Genomic DNA, 17,558 nt, shown 5'->3' on the forward strand with positions numbered 1-17,558 from the left:
GGGATCAAATTAATGTTCATTTTTGGTCAAAAACTAAATCTGTTTTGACCTATGGAGCCCTGGACATGCAAATAATGTTAACATTTGGACTCTGAAATTAACAATATGTGTGGTAAAATAGATCATTTGTGATACTATAAATGCAGCCTACTCCTCAAGAATTTAATGAAGAACAAAAAGACATGAACAGAAATGCCTCGTAAATCTTGAGGCATAGCTTTTATGAGGACCATATCTGCAGTACTGTCAAAATGTTATGTCAAAACATCAAAAATCTACTAACACACATTTTGAATGTTTCCTGGGATATTTCAAGTAAAAACCATTTAAGCAGTGAACAAAATATCTTAATTTTGACATGAAACCACCTGTATGTGTGTTGGATAATCCATGACTTGCAGGAGAATAAAAACAGGACAGAGAGAAAGAGGGGAAAATGAAGTGAGCTGGAATTTTTCCATCAGAGCCAAATGTCTCTGAGGAGTTGGTTATCTCGTGTTCCAGTAAAATGGCTCTTCTGATACGAGATAGTGAATTATTTGATGCCTTCTTCAGATTGCATTGTGAAAAGACCTGTTTGTGAATATGGCCTAATGAAAGGACGGAGGTAACCTTTATCTCACTGTGCGACTCCTGAAATAGGACAGCAATTGGGATATAAAAAGGCTTTCTCCACATCTGCACCTTCATCTGCTGCATGAGCCTCTTGTGTGCAGATCTCATTGGTTTACAGTCTGTTGGCAGAGAGGCAGTCGGATGGTGAGGAAGTGAGTTGGACTCCACTGCCTCTGGCAAATACTCACTGTGTCCCACCAGGCTAGGAGGATAATGGTAATCCGATGCAATTTAAAAGGGTTCTACAATTGCATGGCCTGTAGCATGGATTAGGGCCTCTGTGGTCCCCCCCCGCACAGACACACACATACACAGTCATCTCTTGCTGAGGCCACTTCACATGAGTAGACAAATGTACTCAACTGGATCAACAGTAGGATGTGTTACTAGTGCTATAGATCTTTTTCTATGCATATATTTGAACTGCATTTTGGAAATTGTCTATATCCAACTGCTTTAAGCCTATTCCAGACATGTTTTCAGACATAAACCATAATAGGGATTGCAATACTTTAAATTAAAGTTTAATTATCAAACTGTAGGTTAGATTTCGACCACAATTGGCTTCCAAACAGGTTATGATGTTTGAGCAAATCAGCCCTAAAGTAAACATCTTGTAAACATCAGAGGAGATCAAACTTCTTTTGCACATCACAGCAGATGTTCTTACTTTCTACATATTTTCAGGTTCTTAATCTCAGCACGAGTTGACAAAGTGTTACAAGCTAATTATCATGTAATGTAGTTTTTGATTATTTATGCATTTTTTCCATTTTTCATATGCCAGGGACCCTTTTGAAATGGAAGTACACCCTTTGGTACACAAACTCCTGATTGAGACTCACTATTATAATGTGGATGATTATTTTCCCACATTAACCATCCTATAATTTACTTTTCAAGTCTTCCTCCATTCAAAATGTGTTTTACTATGTGTTACTTCAGTAAAATGAACTTCACTGTGCACAATGATGTGTTGGCAGAGTTTGACACAAAAAGGCTGTTTTCACATTCATCTGCTGAATAGAGAACGTTTCTCTGGCTCACCTTAAATCTCGTCTTTAATAAGTAATTTTTTATTACAGTTGATTCAATCTCCAGCTTTAAATATACAGTACTGGCCTTGTAGCCTGACATTCTGACAATCACTTTGAATGAACAAAAAAAGGTTATGGATCAGTCTGGCTTCAACAACAAGTTGTGTTTTAATATTGAGACACTGGAAATGATGTGGCTTTGAGGAATGTTTTGAGCTGCTGACTACATTTGATTAAGTTACATACAGAGTCATGGGAGGATATTTTTGAAGAAATCATGGGCTTTGTTCTGGTGATTTGTTTTCCTACTGGAGTGTTTTTGGGTTGTCTACGATTGTGTCTCATGTTGAAACTGTATTGTATGGCTGTGTGCAGTCTGGATTTATTCAACAGGAGAAAGATTTATGTTTGTGGGTTTAGGCCTATTTGTTTTGTTTTGACAGGATGTTGTCTTTGATTTCAGTCAAACAAATTGGAGGGGGTAGTGAGCTTGTATTTTGAATGTAATGAAGTATAACAACTGTTTTGTTCTGTTGTCCTTGACAAAAAAATAAAGTCAGCAAAGAAATCAAAATGAAAAGGTTAAACTATTGAATAAAACATTAGTGGAAGAAAAACAACTTGATTTTTAATTAAAGAAAGCAAGCCTAAATGTCATCAACACTTCCAAGAAATAAGTTATATCTGAAGCCCACATGCCAGCAGGACATTATCCAGTGTTGTACCCCTATACCGACTCTACAGATGATAATCTGTATCGGACCATGTATTTGAAGAAAAATGACCAGTTGGTCATAAAAAAAACTCCCCAGGAGGTGCTGGTGTCATTATCCTTATGGAAAGACAAGGCATTTGTTAATCCCCCTTGACAACAACAAGGAAATCCAACTCAGGATTTAATTTTTGCTGCAAGACTGGATAAATAGCCCCATCTGTTGGTCATAACGGAGACACGCAGGGTGACTGTGATCAGGGACACCATGTGATGTATTTTGCTGGTCATCAGTAAATCCTCTAGTGGAGGGGTTTTAAAAGTCTGGACCTCTGGGCCTCCCCTCCCATGAAGCTTTGAAAAGGTGCAACCCCTCTTTACTATATTTACTTCGTTTTGTTTAATTTATTCATTCCCATGGGATCCTGATTATGTTATTTGATCACAAAGGCACTCATAAATAGGCAAACCTAATATTGCTGTGTGGCATTACTTCAGATAACACCTAATGTCTTTACAAAATGATATATCTTGTGCTCTATCTCTGATCTTATTTTAACTAACAACTAAAATCCAATCACTGGGCCTCCCCTGAAACATTGGAGCCCCATGGGAGGCTACTTTGAATACATCTGCTCCAGAACTTAAAGTTGTAGCATTTAGAGTGGCAGTGAATTGAACTAACCAGGACATCCACTATCAACAGCTACTGTTGGATTTTATAAGGTTATGTTTTTTTTAAAGCATCATCAGGAGCGGGTAGGTGTCACACATCAATACATAACATCAGGTATAACAAGGAGACATTTGCACTTGTCTTAGCAGGAAAAACACATGTTTTATATATTCAAGTAGAACATCCTTAATTTGCCATTGGCAGATATACTCTTTTTCAACAGTGGTCTAAAAACTTCCAACATAAACTATGTATAATGGGGAGCATTGTGCTATCCTAAGTGTTTAGGCCTCTGACATAATATCCTTTAGTTAACATGCACCAGTCTTAGCAGATATACAGTATATCAATATACATATTTACGTGCATTCTTGAACGCACCAAAACCCTATACATATTGTTGTAACACTATGATCTGTATAAATTGTAGAATGTTTTTTAAGGCTATATAAGTGTGTTTATATCTATCTATTTAGCTATCTTTGTATATAATATGTCGTTTTTCATATTGTCCTGTACATTTAAGGTAGCCATAGGGTTCTGGGAAATGGGATCAAATCCCTTGTGTGTCGACATAAATGTCCATTAAAAATGAATCTGATTGACGCAATGGGCAAAGAGCCACCTGCTGGCAGTAAAAAGCAGATCGTTTTGCTAAGGAATTAAGAAATGGATATCCGAGTCAAATGAATGTCATGAAACATCCTCGATTGCTGCTGTTGTTAATCACTAATTGACAATTTTAGCTCAATAGCTCAATAGTTGTATTTTGTTTTATGAAAAAAAAAAAACTTTTCCTCAGTAAATATGCGCACGCATCAAAAGTCAAGTGTCCCGAATGTGGGCAGCCATCACTCCGCATCCGCATGCGTACAGCGGATCGATATCATTGATATCGGGATGGCCCATGGATCATGGATGTATAATAAGAAAACATGGATGTATAACTAGAAAATGCGTGCGAATGCTGTAAATTGCGCAAATTTGTTGCTGAATTTAGCTAAAAATGCAGAAAATCTGAATATTTTAATAGTTGAATGGTGACTGTGTAGATGCTTTTAGCAGCAGAAACCAAGTAGGCCTAAGTGTGTTGCTGAATTTAGCGGAAAAATGCAGAAAAGTGAAATGATTTGTTAACAGCTCAAATGCATTGCACTGCCTCAAAGTCCTGAAATAGCTGAAACATGTTATAGTTGAATGGTGTTCCGAGCTGAAAGTGGGCTGAAGGAGTTAGATATAAAATGTACGTAGTAGTATACTGTAAGTAAAAGTAGTAGTAGTAGTAGTAATAGTAGTAGTAGTATATTACCTGTAGTTCTCACAGGACCCACAACCCTGCAAGGTACACAGGAAACACACACACACACACACACACACACACACACACACACACACACACACACACACACACACACACACACACACACAGAGACATTATTTCCTTTTTTTAACCAATTTCTTTAAACCAATTCAGAGTGTTTTGAAGTGGAGACAGGGGCTTTCCATAGGGCACATTTGTGTTCCCTCTTCCTCCCTCTTCAGGTTTTCTCTGACAGAAGAGGGTCTGGCTTTAGGGTAGCGCTTAAGTCTTTAGAGGGAACCAAAGGTCCAGGAGGAGACAGAGAGGAGGCCAGGACAGGAGTGAAGGAAACGAGGAGGAATATGAAGAGGAAAGTGGCCTGGGGCTTGTTGACCTCACTGCTAGTGATGATGATGAAGAGGAGAAGGAAGAGGAGATAATACAGTGAGTGTGCTTCAACACCTAGAAGTCTTTACCTTCTTCTGGGACATTATCATTATCTCAAAAAGTACTAGTTTCTACTCTGAAATGCATTTAATTCGTACCATTATTTTCCCCTTTGTCATATGTTTGTCTTTCTCCTATCAATATATTTTTAACTTATGCTTGGACTGATCAAATAAATGTGTTGGGACCATTTAAACATTCAAGATTCAAAATAACCTAGGTCTTGGTCATGACAATCCTAAATCCCAGCCTCTTCCAACAACTAACGACATTAAAAGGAATACATATAGTCCAAAAAGAAACAGAATGGTGCAAGTAAAATGCAAAAGTAGATATAAAATAACTATATTCATGTAAAAAGTAAATACAGAAAAATACGGTGCATTCTACTTACATACATGCCAACCTTTCCAAATCCAAAAGAGGTAGGTTTGCGCGCGGCAAATGTACACGCCCAAATTAGGTAATCAGAAGAAATGGAACCCCAGTAATTACATGTATAAGCCATGTATTTAACATATATTGCATCATTTTATGCATTTTTCAGAAAAAGTGGTAGTTTGGTAAACAGTGACATCAACAACATGTTTGGTCTGTAAAATGCCCGAAAAGTAAAAGAATGGGAGATAAATATCCCAAAGTCTCCACATTTTATTATATTTGTAATGTGTTTCTGGTCCTCTTTCAGTTGAGACAGTGTAGATGAAGGATGTGTCAGGATGTAGAACTCTTGTGTGAACATTGGATAAAGCCAGGTTCATATTCTTGTTTCATGTTGTTGACATATTAGAGTCAAAGGTTTGCACAGAGCGAAATATCTTTGTGTTGCGCCATAAATCAGAAAATACTGCATTAAAAAAGTCATTTCCTGCATGTTCTATTGATAAAGTGTGATATAAATAATGTACAGGCTTTCAGATTGCTGTAGTTGACTAAACAGAGACATTAACGACATGTTTGGTGTTGAAAATGTCAGAAAAGTGAAAGAATGGGAGATAAATATCCCCAAATCTCAAAATTGTATTATATTTGTTGTGTGTTTGTTGTCCTCTTTCAGTTGAGATACTGTAGGTGAAGGATGCTTCAGGAAAAGACCAAACACTGGATGTCTTTCAGTCGCCAACATGTGTTTTCGAGACACTGATATTAACGGGAAAACCCTGCAGGACTCAAATGCCTCGTCTCTGTTCCCTTAAACTCATTTGGGAGTGATTACCCCCGGTCGTTGTTTCTCTTTCAGAAACACATAGGACTGTTTGTATGATGGGATCGCAGACACGCTGCAAACGGTGTCCGCCAAAAGTCGAGTCCAGTGTCTATGTAGTGTCATTTTTATTTGTTATAGTTTGGGAAGATTGAAAATCAGTAGGGAAAGTCAGCTAAGTCGGTAGGCGGTAGAAACATGTCAAAAGCGGTAGACTACCGCCCAAATCAGTAGAGTTGGCAGGTATGCTACTATACAAAAATATGTAGACTTTACTTGACTTTACTTTGTGTGTTTTAGCTTGTAATGTTTCTGTTTAATACATGAACTCTCTCCAATTATGGATGTGTGCTAGTAATATATATTTAAGACAGAAATATCTCCATTATGTCTTATGATTGCACTTGTATTGTTGAACTGATTGTAAATACATTTAAATTAATTGAACTTTCTTTTTCCAGACCTACAGAGAGCCCGACCTCTGCTTCCCAGCCGAGGATTGTCGTTCCTGGGATGTTCTTTTCAGGAAAACCCCAAAATGTACCGGCAACGAGCAGAAACCCAAATTCATGGAGTCTTCTTCTTGGCTCCTACGAGATCAACCTCTGTGTTGACTTCATGGAGACAACTGGTTAAGACAGCTGTGTGTTTTATCTGTGTGAATCAAACGTGTATGAGGTCAAGATACGGCCGTACTTCAATGAGTTACAGGGACACGACAGCCTCATGATCCTGCTGCGAACGCCTGAGGAGGGCAAGAAATGATTATTCGTAATTTTGTCGAGAGCATATAATTGTACGTAAAGCTGAAGAACTATGGGTAAGTTGATATTAGTTGATAATATAATTGTCCTTATAGGAATAATACACAGTAGGTAACTACTTGTGGTAAAATGAGTTTGCTCAGCAGACGTTAATTTAGGCCTACGGCTGTACCCACCCAGCAGGAAAATAGGATTGAGCGGCAACAGCACATTGAGCAGAGAAGGTATGTACCCAGTCGGATAAAACCGTTTAACTTTGAGGGAAATGTGAAATGGCACAAGTGTGAAATTGTAACTTGGGGATGTTGTACTTGTTTCCCCACCACTGTTTCTATCTTAAAAGTACAATGTCCTGATGTATCATCTGTGACCCACTCCTCTATTTAAAACGCTACTGAACACCATGAAAGGAGTAAATGATTTATCAGCAATAATAACTATTTTCCAACTCTTACTCTACATGATGCTATGAAAAACCAATCTTTTAGCAGCAGATTTACTGATTACAAAGCAGATGTAAACACAAATGTTATCAGAAGTCCACCATCCAGATCATCATACTCTTTGCTGCTAAAAGTTATCTGTACGCATTTTTTCTCCTGTGGATTTATGCAGCTGTGTTTGAGTCCACTGACACATGTATGTTTTTTATGAATGTCTGAGCAGTTTTCCATCTACAATATAATATAAACTGACCCTGGTCTGGCCTTGCCAACTAAGTGCTGGGGAACCACTAAGTATGAGTCTAAATATTAATGAATAAAACCTTAAGTGTGTATTTCAACCTTTATTATGAAAGATGAAAAGACATTACAAGCACACACAGTGAGTGTTGTTGCTTTAGTATCTTCATTATTTATATTTCATGCCTTTAAAAAAGTATTGATTTTATATAAATGAGCACACTACTTGAATTACAATAATTTGGAACTGTATTTAAAGGCAGAAAGGACTTGAATATTTAATGATAATTACATCACCATTATAGACAATGATTTTCCCTAAACATATAAGCTGAAACATAATTTAAAATGAGTTTAGTTTTTACATTTCAAAACTGTTAAATAAGATTGTCCAGCAATGGCTACTGGTTAAGCCTATTGCAGGCCATGAGTTTACTGTGTGGTTGTGCAGCATTTTGAATTAAAAGCTCTGTGTCATCAGTATTACTCAGATGTGCACAGCGCTTTAACAGTTTTGTATTTTCAGCAAATTCCCTAAAACACAAAACTCATCCTCTGTGATTGGTTGTGGCTCAGCATGCTCCATTGTTCCATCACCCGTTTGTTCGCTTGGTTTCCTACGCACAAACACAACTTTCCTGCCTGCCCTGCGCAATATTGGGCTCCTCTGTGCTTTGACAACACGAAATATTGGAATCTCTGACTTTTTCTGAGGGAAGAAGATAAAGGTAGGCCATCAATATCAAAATATATTGTGTGAAATAGAGTTTATGTTCATGTTTCAAAAGATTAATTCTCTGTCTTATCTTTCTTTATCCTACAATTGTTAGTTAACCTTTTGAACTCTTCATTTATCTCACATGATTACCCATTTCAGGAGCTTTACATTGTGGGGCATGCACCCCTATTTTTATGAACTATTGAAATCCAAGATGCCATGATATTATAAATGCCTAACAGTCAGATTATAAAGAAAGTATTCTTTATGTGGTGGCCATCATTTTATTCAACTCACCTTCGTAGTTCAAACTGATATGTAAAGTATCTTTAGAAACTAGTGGAAATTATGTTTTTTTTTAAATTGGACCCACCTCTCAGCCTGGCGGTGTTGGAGGTTAATGAATTGTCAGGGTGAGTTGGCCGCCTGTCCACTGTGTAGATTCCCTCTCAGTGTCATTAAGTACTGTTACTATATTCAGATACCTCAAGATCCAGCACATTTTTCTGTATCACCCTACTGAATTTGTATTAGATATTGTTTTATACATTTTGAGTGTATCCCCATGCTCTGTAACAGGACATGCCTGCTCTAATTGGGATAGTCTGACCTGCTCTGCTGTTCTCTGTGTGTCAGTCAGTGTTTTTGGCAGGATGTACAGCTTCATGGGAGGTGGGTTGTTCTGTGCCGGAATCGGGAACATACTCCTCATCGTCTCCACGGCAACTGACTACTGGATGCAGTATCGTCACTCCAGCAATTACATGCACCAGGGTCTGTGGCGGTACTGTGTGCCCGGGAAATGCATGGCTCACACAGACAGCATTGGTAAGACTCGCTGCATGTGCAGGGGCACATCCTCATTTATATTTATTAGTTTGCTGACAACCAGTCTGTCAACTCTCAATTCTACACTTACCCTGATCCACGTGGAAACTACCTTTTTTTAGCCTTGTTGGGTTGTTGGCTAAAATATGGCGATTGTTAAGCCTAAAAATGCAAAGTAGTATATGTCATGTGAGATTGCTAGTTAAGTAAATTGTTTTTGTGACTTTTAAGAAATAGTTTGTACCTTGATATATTTAATATATGCAAGGGAAATAAATCATTTTCAGTCATCTGTCATAAACGTTATTGGATAAAAAGCTAGTTAAGAAAAACATTTAAATGAATGACTGAAAATGAAGCATTCCTTCACTATAAATGACATGGGTTATGTGAATAAAATATTAAAACAAATCTGAAATCCTCATTTAGCACAAGACAGACTTTGAAATCTGATGTGTCACTCATCTCTCACCCACAGCGTACTGGGACGCCACCCGTGCCTTCATGATTCTTTCCCTGCTGGCTTGTTTCATTGGCATTGTGATCGGCGTCATGGCCTTCATCCACTACTCCTCCTTTGATGGGTTTGACAAGACATTTGCAGCCGGCATTCTCTTCTTCATCTCCTGTAAGCTCCTCCACCAGAGCTACATCCACGCCTCTCTTTTGTAAGGAAGACCTTTGTCAGTTAAGCCTAATGATTGTATCTATTGTGCAGGCTTCTTTGTGTTGCTGGCCATGGCTGTCTACACAGGAGTGACGGTGAACTTCTATGGTAAACGCTATGGCAGCTGGCGGTTCTCCTGGTCCTATATAATGGGCTGGGTGGCAGTGGTGCTCACTTTCTTCTCAGGTATGCATCGTACCACATCAACTCAGATAAAACACATGTGTGCATCATGGATATATATGATGATGTCTAATTATCTGGTTATTCTCTTCTAGGTATCTTCTACATGTGTGCCTACCGGATGCACGAATGCCCAAGAAACTCTAACTCGCGCTAACCTGCCAATGACTTCCACACACAAAAGCACTGGTCTATAATGTATGGCCAAGAGGAACCAAAACTCACATGAACTCAACTTCTTCCTGAATAAGCAAAATAAAATTAGGGAAGAAAAAGGCATTTGTTGGATGTATTGTCTCTCTAAATTAATAAAACTTTAAGCAGAGGTACACAATGGTATACCAGCATTTGAGGTGATGCAGCTAAATGTATTTCAGCTAATGTTTAAAACCGAAGCAGTGACCATTTTAGTGTTAAACGTCTTCCAAAAGTGTGTAGTTAAATCATTCATATCACAGTCTTATTCAATCAAAAATGAGACTTCTTAATGTTCTCCTGAATTCACTGCATTTTCTCCCTTTAACTTTTAAACAATTTTCAACTGCAGTCAAAACATTCAGTTTCTAAATGCTGCCACAGCAAAGTGATGACTCTTCAAAAGTGAAGCCAGAACATCTCGATCGCCCCCTGCTGGCTGGCTGTTAGTTTGGGAATCACTTGATATATTCATTTGAGTTTTCTATGAGCAGGTGAATTCATTTGACAATATCGCTCTTAATGTTCATTGTATTGTGGGAAGTTAAAATCATGATCAGAATATTTATATATTTGATCAACTGCAGCCCTGGATTGTATGATGTAGAGTTCAGGTATAAACTACTTTAAAATGACTTGTACCTGAACTCCACATCATACAATTCACTTAATGAATAGCTTTATATATAATAATATAATTTCTGAAAAATATTGTGTTAAGCATATATATACTATGACACACAAAATCAGTCACGGTATCTTATTAATTTATTTTATGAATGAGATGCACTATTACTTCAAGTTCAAAAAAGTATTTTATTTAGTCTTATTTTGCAATGCACTGAAACCGTACAACAAACTCCATTAAAAAAAGAAAAACCTGCGGCGATACAAATAACTGGTTTAACTGGATGAAGAGCTCTGCTATAAAAGAACCTAGAACAAACAGTAGAAGTGTTTACTTAAGCCAAAGAGGAACAAAACAAACCCAAAGTTGCCTGGTACATTTTTCTGAATATAACAATTTTGTGAAGCTCTACTTTAGTCGACCTCCTCAATGGTGGGGCCGGATGATGCCCCCCCTCCCGGAGCACCACCAGCGCCGGGGAAGCCACCTGGCATCCCCCCTGGCATCCCCCCTGGCATCCCTCCGGGCACACCCCCCGCATTCTGGTACAGCTTGGTCATGATGGGGTTGCACAGCTTCTCCAGCTCCTTCTGCTGATGCTCAAACTCTTCTTTTTCTGCAGTCTGAGAAAGGGAAAGGAAGTTAATAATCTGATGCTAACACATTTTCTTTAGCACCTATGCTGCCAAAGCTGACCACCAAACATGTTGTTTCATACCTGGTTTCTATCCAGCCAGCTGATGACCTCGTTACACTTGTCCACAATCTTCTTTTTGTCCTCGTCGCTGATCTTGTCCTTCAGCTTCTCGTCCTCCACAGTGGACTTCATATTGAAGGAGTAAGACTCCAGACCATTCTTAGCAATCACCTTCTCTCTCTGCACGTCGTCCTCAGCCCTGTAACTCTCTGCTTCCTGGACCATACGCTCAATGTCGTCCTTGCTCAAGCGACCTGATAATATTTTTTGTAAATTTAAACAACATGTAATATCGTATCAAATTTCACAATGGAGATACAGCGTCAACATTCTTCTTCAGGTTACCTTTGTCGTTGGTGATGGTGATCTTGTTTTCCTTCCCGGTGCTCTTGTCAGCCGCGGACACATTCATGATGCCGTTGGCGTCGATATCGAAGGTCACCTCAATCTGAGGAACCCCTCGTGGTGCAGGGGGGATTCCAATCAGCTCAAATTTCCCCAAGAGGTTGTTGTCTTTGGTCATGGCCCTTTCCCCTTCAAACACCTGTTAATGCAATGGTTTAAAACATCAATTATGATTTCTTTGAAATGTAATTCATTCTCTTATATAATGACCTTCTCTTTTTGTCTAATTACTGTGGTCACACCTGAATGAGCACACCAGGCTGGTTGTCTGAATAGGTGGTAAAAGTCTGGGTCTGCTTGGTGGGGATAGTGGTGTTCCTTTTGATGAGAACAGTCATGACCCCTCCAGCAGTCTCGATGCCCAGAGACAGGGGGGTCACATCCAGCAGCAGCAGGTCCTGCACATTCTCCGATTTGTCCCCTGACAGGATGGCTGCCTGCACAGCTGCAATAGAAAATAATGGATTTAGATTTTTACATTTGCACCTAATTTCTTGTTGAATCTCTTTGTTTACAATTTGATTTATGGACATGAAGGGGTCATACCTGCACCATAAGCCACTGCTTCGTCAGGGTTGATACTCTTATTGAGTTCCTTGCCGTTGAAAAGATCCTGCAGCAGCTTTTGGATCTTGGGAATGCGAGTGGAACCTCCCACCAGGACAATGTCGTGGACTTGAGCTTTGTCCATCTTGGCGTCACGGAGAGCCTTTTCCACAGGCTCAAGGGTTCCTCGGAACAGGTCTGCGTTCAGCTCCTCAAACCGGGCCCGGGTGATCGAGGTGTAGAAATCAACTCCCTCGTACAGAGAATCGATTTCAATGCTGGCCTGAGTGCTGGAGGACAGAGTGCGCTTGGCCCTCTCACACGCAGTGCGCAGACGACGCACCGCCCTCTTGTTGTCGCTGATGTCTTTCTTGTACTTGCGTTTGAACTCAGCGATGAAGTGGTTGACCATGCGGTTATCAAAGTCTTCCCCACCCAAATGGGTGTCACCTGCTGTGGACTTCACCTCAAAGATGCCATCTTCAATAGTCAAGATGGAGACGTCAAATGTGCCACCACCCAGGTCAAAGATGAGGACGTTTCTCTCGGCTCCGACCTGTAGTTTGACATTATTTTATTGTAATTAGCAGTTTCTTTTTGGAATTGGATACATATTTCAAAACCTTGTAATCAAAGTGTATATTACTTTGACATATTTCAATTATTGATGTGAACTCTACAATTTACTTAAAAAAGCCATATTTAGTGCTGTCTATCACATGAAATGTCTGGATTTACATAAGCTTAGCCTTATGATTATTTCACCTTTTTGTCCAGGCCATAAGCAATAGCGGCAGCAGTCGGCTCGTTGATGATACGCAGGACATTAAGCCCGGAAATGGTCCCTGCATCTTTGGTGGCCTGGCGCTGAGAGTCATTGAAGTAGGCAGGCACAGTTACTACTGCATTTGTTACAGTCTGCAAGAAGGAGAAGTTAGAGTAATTATTAAGACAAGTAAATTACATTCTCAGCATTAAAAGTAGATTTAATATCATGTTAACTTTGATTAGAGGTTGCAGATCCCTTGTATAGTTTTTCTTGTTGTAATCAAATTGTACCTTCCCGAGGTACGCTTCTGCAATCTCCTTCATTTTAATGAGCACCATGGAGGAGATCTCTTCTGGGTAGAAGCTTTTGGTCTCGCCCTTGTAATCCACCTGTAATTTGGGGCGTGTAGCATCATCAATGACAGTAAAAGGCCAATGTTTCATGTCTGACTGGACCACGTCGTCATCAAATCGACGTCCAATAAGACGCTTTGCATCTGTTGAACAATTTAAGAAAAATGCAACAAATTAGAGAAAACTGAAAATTGAACGTATCATAATAACTTAAAGAAAATGTTTCATACCGAACACTGTGTTGGTTGGGTTCAGGGCCACCTGATTCTTGGCTGCATCCCCAATCAGCCTCTCAGTGTCAGTGAAGGCAACATAACTGGGTGTGGTCCTGTTTCCCTGGTCATTGGCAATGATCTCTACTTTGCCATGCTGAAACACTCCCACGCAGGAGTAGGTAGTGCCCAGATCAATGCCGACTGCTGGTCCCTTGGACATGGTTCCTGAAAGGTATTAGCTACAAATCAGATATTGGCACAAAACTGCAAATCTGTGTATATGACAAATGGTGTTGCTGCGGCTTGCCATCATGATGAACCTTTGTATGGTGTAATGAGGCTATTTTTAGAGGGTGAGCAGCTCAAACAGAAGTGGAAACACTCTTTCAGAGAGGCAAATGCCCACAACACCTGTTTTTTTAAGCCTACTACATTTGACAGCCTGACAACAGCTTATTCTGTTATGGCAACAACAGACAACAGACAGGACAGGGGTCCACGTCTGTGGAATCAGCTTCCAGAGAACATACGGACCTCGGCATCACCCTCAGTTTTTAGAAAATACCTCAAGACCCACCTGTTCCACACCGCATTTTACTGACTGTCCTTTACTTTATTTATTTATTTTTAAACCTTTTATGCTCTTAACCTTTTATTTTTTATATTGCCATATTTGATCCAATATGCTCCTTTAGATATATTTTTACTTATTTTTCCTTATAGCTTTGTGAAGCACCTTGAGATGACGTTGTCTTTAAAGTGTGCTATATAAATCAAATGTATTATTATTATTATTAGTTCATCCTTAGGCTAAAATGTTACTCGTTCAAGAGACATTATGCACCCACTATTTTGATCATCAATTCAATGTTCATGTCAAGAAAATAATGCAAAACTTTGCCTATGCAGGAGAGCCAACATGAGTGAAGAATTTGTTATAATAGATTAGCTGTTCATAAAATAAATATGCTATACTGTACATCAGTTACAGGGTTTGGTACTTTATCGATCTATTGTTTAAATATTCTGATTTTATTTGGGTCATTGCAGTACCGAAAATATAGCAAGAGAGTCTTCTACAGTAAGCAAAATCTTGCATATTTTATTTGCAAAACTAAACTAATGACTAAAATGCAAGCTTATGTTCAAGGTAAGGCAATTGTGACATGACTCCTGTTGCAACTACAGTAGTTTAGTTTCCCCAAATATTGTTAATGGTACATTTCATATTTGGGTAAGTGGGTTATGAAAGAAAGATTGTGACATAACCAGAGCAAGTGCGGGGTAAGAGTAGGATATACTGTAGGCATACTCATAGACTATAAAATCGGCTGTGCTGCACCCATGGATGTATAATAAGAACTGGATACCGCGTGGGAGGCGGAGTCTCGTTCTTTCCTATGAGAGCTGCTCATTGGCGCATGAGGACAAAATGGCCCAACTTTTGAGAGAGCGAAACGTCACAGATGACCCGGCCGTCATGCCTGGATTTCAGAGCAGAAGTACCCGTATGTGCGCTCACAGAGCATGCGCCCCTTAAGCCCCGCCCCCCGAGCTCCCACTCTCACATGCGCGTTCATAATGCAAGGAAAATAACTCTCAGAATAACGTTATTAGCACATTTTACAACTTGAGGACCGAATGTTTTTAATAACGGCTATACAAATTTTAAATTTAAAAAAAAATTATCCAACGATTTACAAACCACGTGTAAGTCAATGGGAAAAAGTGTTTCCGGGCCCAGCAACCCATACGGAAGTGTAGTACCGCCGTTTGGCCACAACGAATATTTTCCTCAGAGTCCGGCGCACTTCCTGGGGGCTTGGGCTGCACCATTAGCTTAGCTATCAACAGCAGTACTGTAGGGCGTGACACTCCACATTTCGCTTCCTCATAACTTACAAACAAGTCCAGACATTACCCGTTCTGCAAGTGACGTGCATTTCTTCATCGCATATTAACAACTTTCCTAACCAAATTGCAAAAGAGTGTGTTAGCTACATGGAAATACCTGTTGTCAGCCATATTTTGCATGTCCATGTGATAATACCATGCACAACAAAAGTTGGCGCAACCATCAGTCGTAGTCGATTTTTTTATGTAACGTCTCTGTCCAGAAAAGTTACAGTATATTATTACTCACCTCCGTTAAATTCAGTCCGCCGTTTTATTGGGTTATTTTTCGAAGCTTCGCCCTGAGAGAGTCGGTGTGTCGGTGTGTTTCTCCGTTTCTCCCCTCTGTGAATGAGTGTGAGAGGCCGCGCCTCCTCACTGCACTCCCTCTAAGAACTCTCTAGAACACGGGAGGAGCGATGCTGGCCAATCATCCTGCATCAAATCACTGCGTCTGAAATTGGTCCAAATATTGTTTGCACATTTCGACAGTTTAGTTATCGAGATTGTAGACTATGATACATGTTAGTGCCTTCTAGAGTAGACTATCTGGCTGAGAACAGTAGCCTACTGGAAGAATATGATCCTTTACTCGATTAAAATGTAAGCAATAACACGGAAGAAAAACTCAGTTACAAAGAATAGTCATGCCTTGAAAGTCTTACTAAAGGAATAGTATGTCGTGTATTAGATTCAAATTAACCTACTTAAATCACTTTAAGTAAATGCAGGCAATATTGTTAGCAGGGCCGTATCCACCATAATTTTTTCCGAGCTGTGTATATAACTAAACGTGAAATAACTGCACTAAAAGGGATTCTTTGTAGTACTTCCATTTACTGACGATGGGGGCGCTGCATAACTACGTAGCCTCGATGAAAGCAAACAGAAGAAGACGACATAATCAACAAACCACCGCAGCCCGGACTTGTATCGGAACAGCGGAGAAGTGATGAGGTATCGAGAGATCTGAGTCCAGTGGGCTGCTTGTGTTTCTGTTCATCAGGACATCATATGACCAGCAGATCCTGTGTGAACGCACTACGTTAGTCAGTGGACGTCCGACAACATGCACACTAACTTATATTGCAGCTAGGCTATACTTTGGTTTAAATTGCGTGAATAAACTAGCTAGAGAGCTAAAGTTAATTACATTCATCCAATGTCAGAAGGATTACCTTTTAACAAACGTTGTAATGCTTTTCTTTCATTTCAATTTGAGTAAAACATTGAAGATATAACATTGTATTGTTTTCTTTTTACACTGACTCAGATATAATGAAAATACTACGTCAGTCGAAGCTCAGCGTTGGTAAGGAAGAGACAGGACAGGCAGAGAGAAAGTGATGGAAATCAGGGAGGAACTGCAGGTACAGTCACACAAAAGAATGTAGGCTTAATAACCCCATCTATCTATCTATCTATCTATCTATCTATCTATCTATCTATCTATAACTTAGTCTTCATTTACAATATAGACAATAGGCATACTTTTTAAACAACATACATCTATTGCAGTTATGATGTCATAATAACATACAATTGCATAAAACACAATTTGCTTACATCTTTGTTCTCTTTTGAGAATCAAACAAAACAGTTTAAAAAAAAAATGCAAACAAACAAGTGAAATGAACTAAATTGCTGAATTGCTTTTAATTCACTAGCAGGAGCGACAAGTGAGGAGGAGCAAAAAGTGAACAACGAGGGAGAGATTGAACAAAGAGAAAGAGTAGAGGGCAGAGAGAGTAATGAACAGGAAGAAGACAGAGAGACTAAAGAAGATGGAAGAGAGGGTGCAGGTTATGGAAAGGAGAGAGACATGGAAAATGAATGTTGACAATGTTTTGTGATCATTTTAGCCTCTTCTGCATGTCCAGGGGCCTCATTTATAACGCCTTGCGTAGGATTGATGTGGGAATGTTGCTTACGTAGTACAAAGCAAAAAAATAGGTACAAAAATGTTCCGACATTTTCCGATTCACAAAACATTGCGTACCGGCGAGGGAAGTCCATACTGCAC

General features: G+C 39.4%; 2 protein-coding genes across 2 annotated transcripts; one reads left to right on the top strand and one right to left on the bottom strand.

Annotated features, from left to right (window-relative positions):
• Window positions 1–8,809: 8,809 nt before the first annotated feature.
• lim2.3 (lens intrinsic membrane protein 2.3) lies at window positions 8,810–9,991 on the top strand. The gene is made up of 4 exons (XM_034113337.1): window positions 8,810–8,984; window positions 9,463–9,612; window positions 9,703–9,837; window positions 9,930–9,991. Exons 1-4 carry the CDS (start codon window positions 8,810–8,812, stop codon window positions 9,989–9,991), a joined length of 522 nt encoding a protein of 173 aa, XP_033969228.1.
• Window positions 9,992–10,825: 834 nt separating this feature from the next.
• On the bottom strand, window positions 10,826–15,895 carry hspa8b (heat shock protein family A (Hsp70) member 8b). The gene is made up of 9 exons (XM_034113026.1): window positions 15,786–15,895; window positions 13,658–13,867; window positions 13,365–13,570; window positions 13,071–13,223; window positions 12,306–12,861; window positions 12,002–12,204; window positions 11,700–11,898; window positions 11,376–11,608; window positions 10,826–11,280 (listed from the first exon to the last, which is right to left on the bottom strand). The coding sequence occupies exons 2-9, from the start codon at window positions 13,860–13,862 to the stop codon at window positions 11,071–11,073; spliced, it is 1,965 nt and encodes a 654-aa protein (XP_033968917.1). The 5' UTR covers window positions 13,863–13,867; window positions 15,786–15,895; the 3' UTR covers window positions 10,826–11,070.
• Between the last annotated feature and the right edge of the window lie 1,663 nt (window positions 15,896–17,558).

Source organism: Trematomus bernacchii, unplaced genomic scaffold (assembly GCF_902827165.1).
Source record: "Trematomus bernacchii unplaced genomic scaffold, fTreBer1.1, whole genome shotgun sequence".
In the NCBI taxonomy this organism is placed as follows: Eukaryota; Metazoa; Chordata; class Actinopteri; order Perciformes; family Nototheniidae; genus Trematomus; species Trematomus bernacchii.

Coding starts and splice junctions, on each gene's coding strand:
- lim2.3 (XM_034113337.1), top strand. CDS start 8,810: ATGTACAGCTTCATGGGAGGTGGGTTGTTCTGTGCCGGAATCGGGAAC. Junction 8,985..9,462: donor GGCTCACACAGACAGCATTG/GTAAGACTCGCT, acceptor TCTCACCCACAG/CGTACTGGGACGCCACCCGT. Junction 9,613..9,702: donor CATTCTCTTCTTCATCTCCT/GTAAGCTCCTCC, acceptor TCTATTGTGCAG/GCTTCTTTGTGTTGCTGGCC.
- hspa8b (XM_034113026.1), bottom strand. CDS start 13,862: ATGTCCAAGGGACCAGCAGTCGGCATTGATCTGGGCACTACCTACTCC. Junction 13,571..13,657: donor CCCAACCAACACAGTGTTCG/GTATGAAACATT, acceptor ATTGTTCAACAG/ATGCAAAGCGTCTTATTGGA. Junction 11,609..11,699: donor CACCATCACCAACGACAAAG/GTAACCTGAAGA, acceptor AAATATTATCAG/GTCGCTTGAGCAAGGACGAC.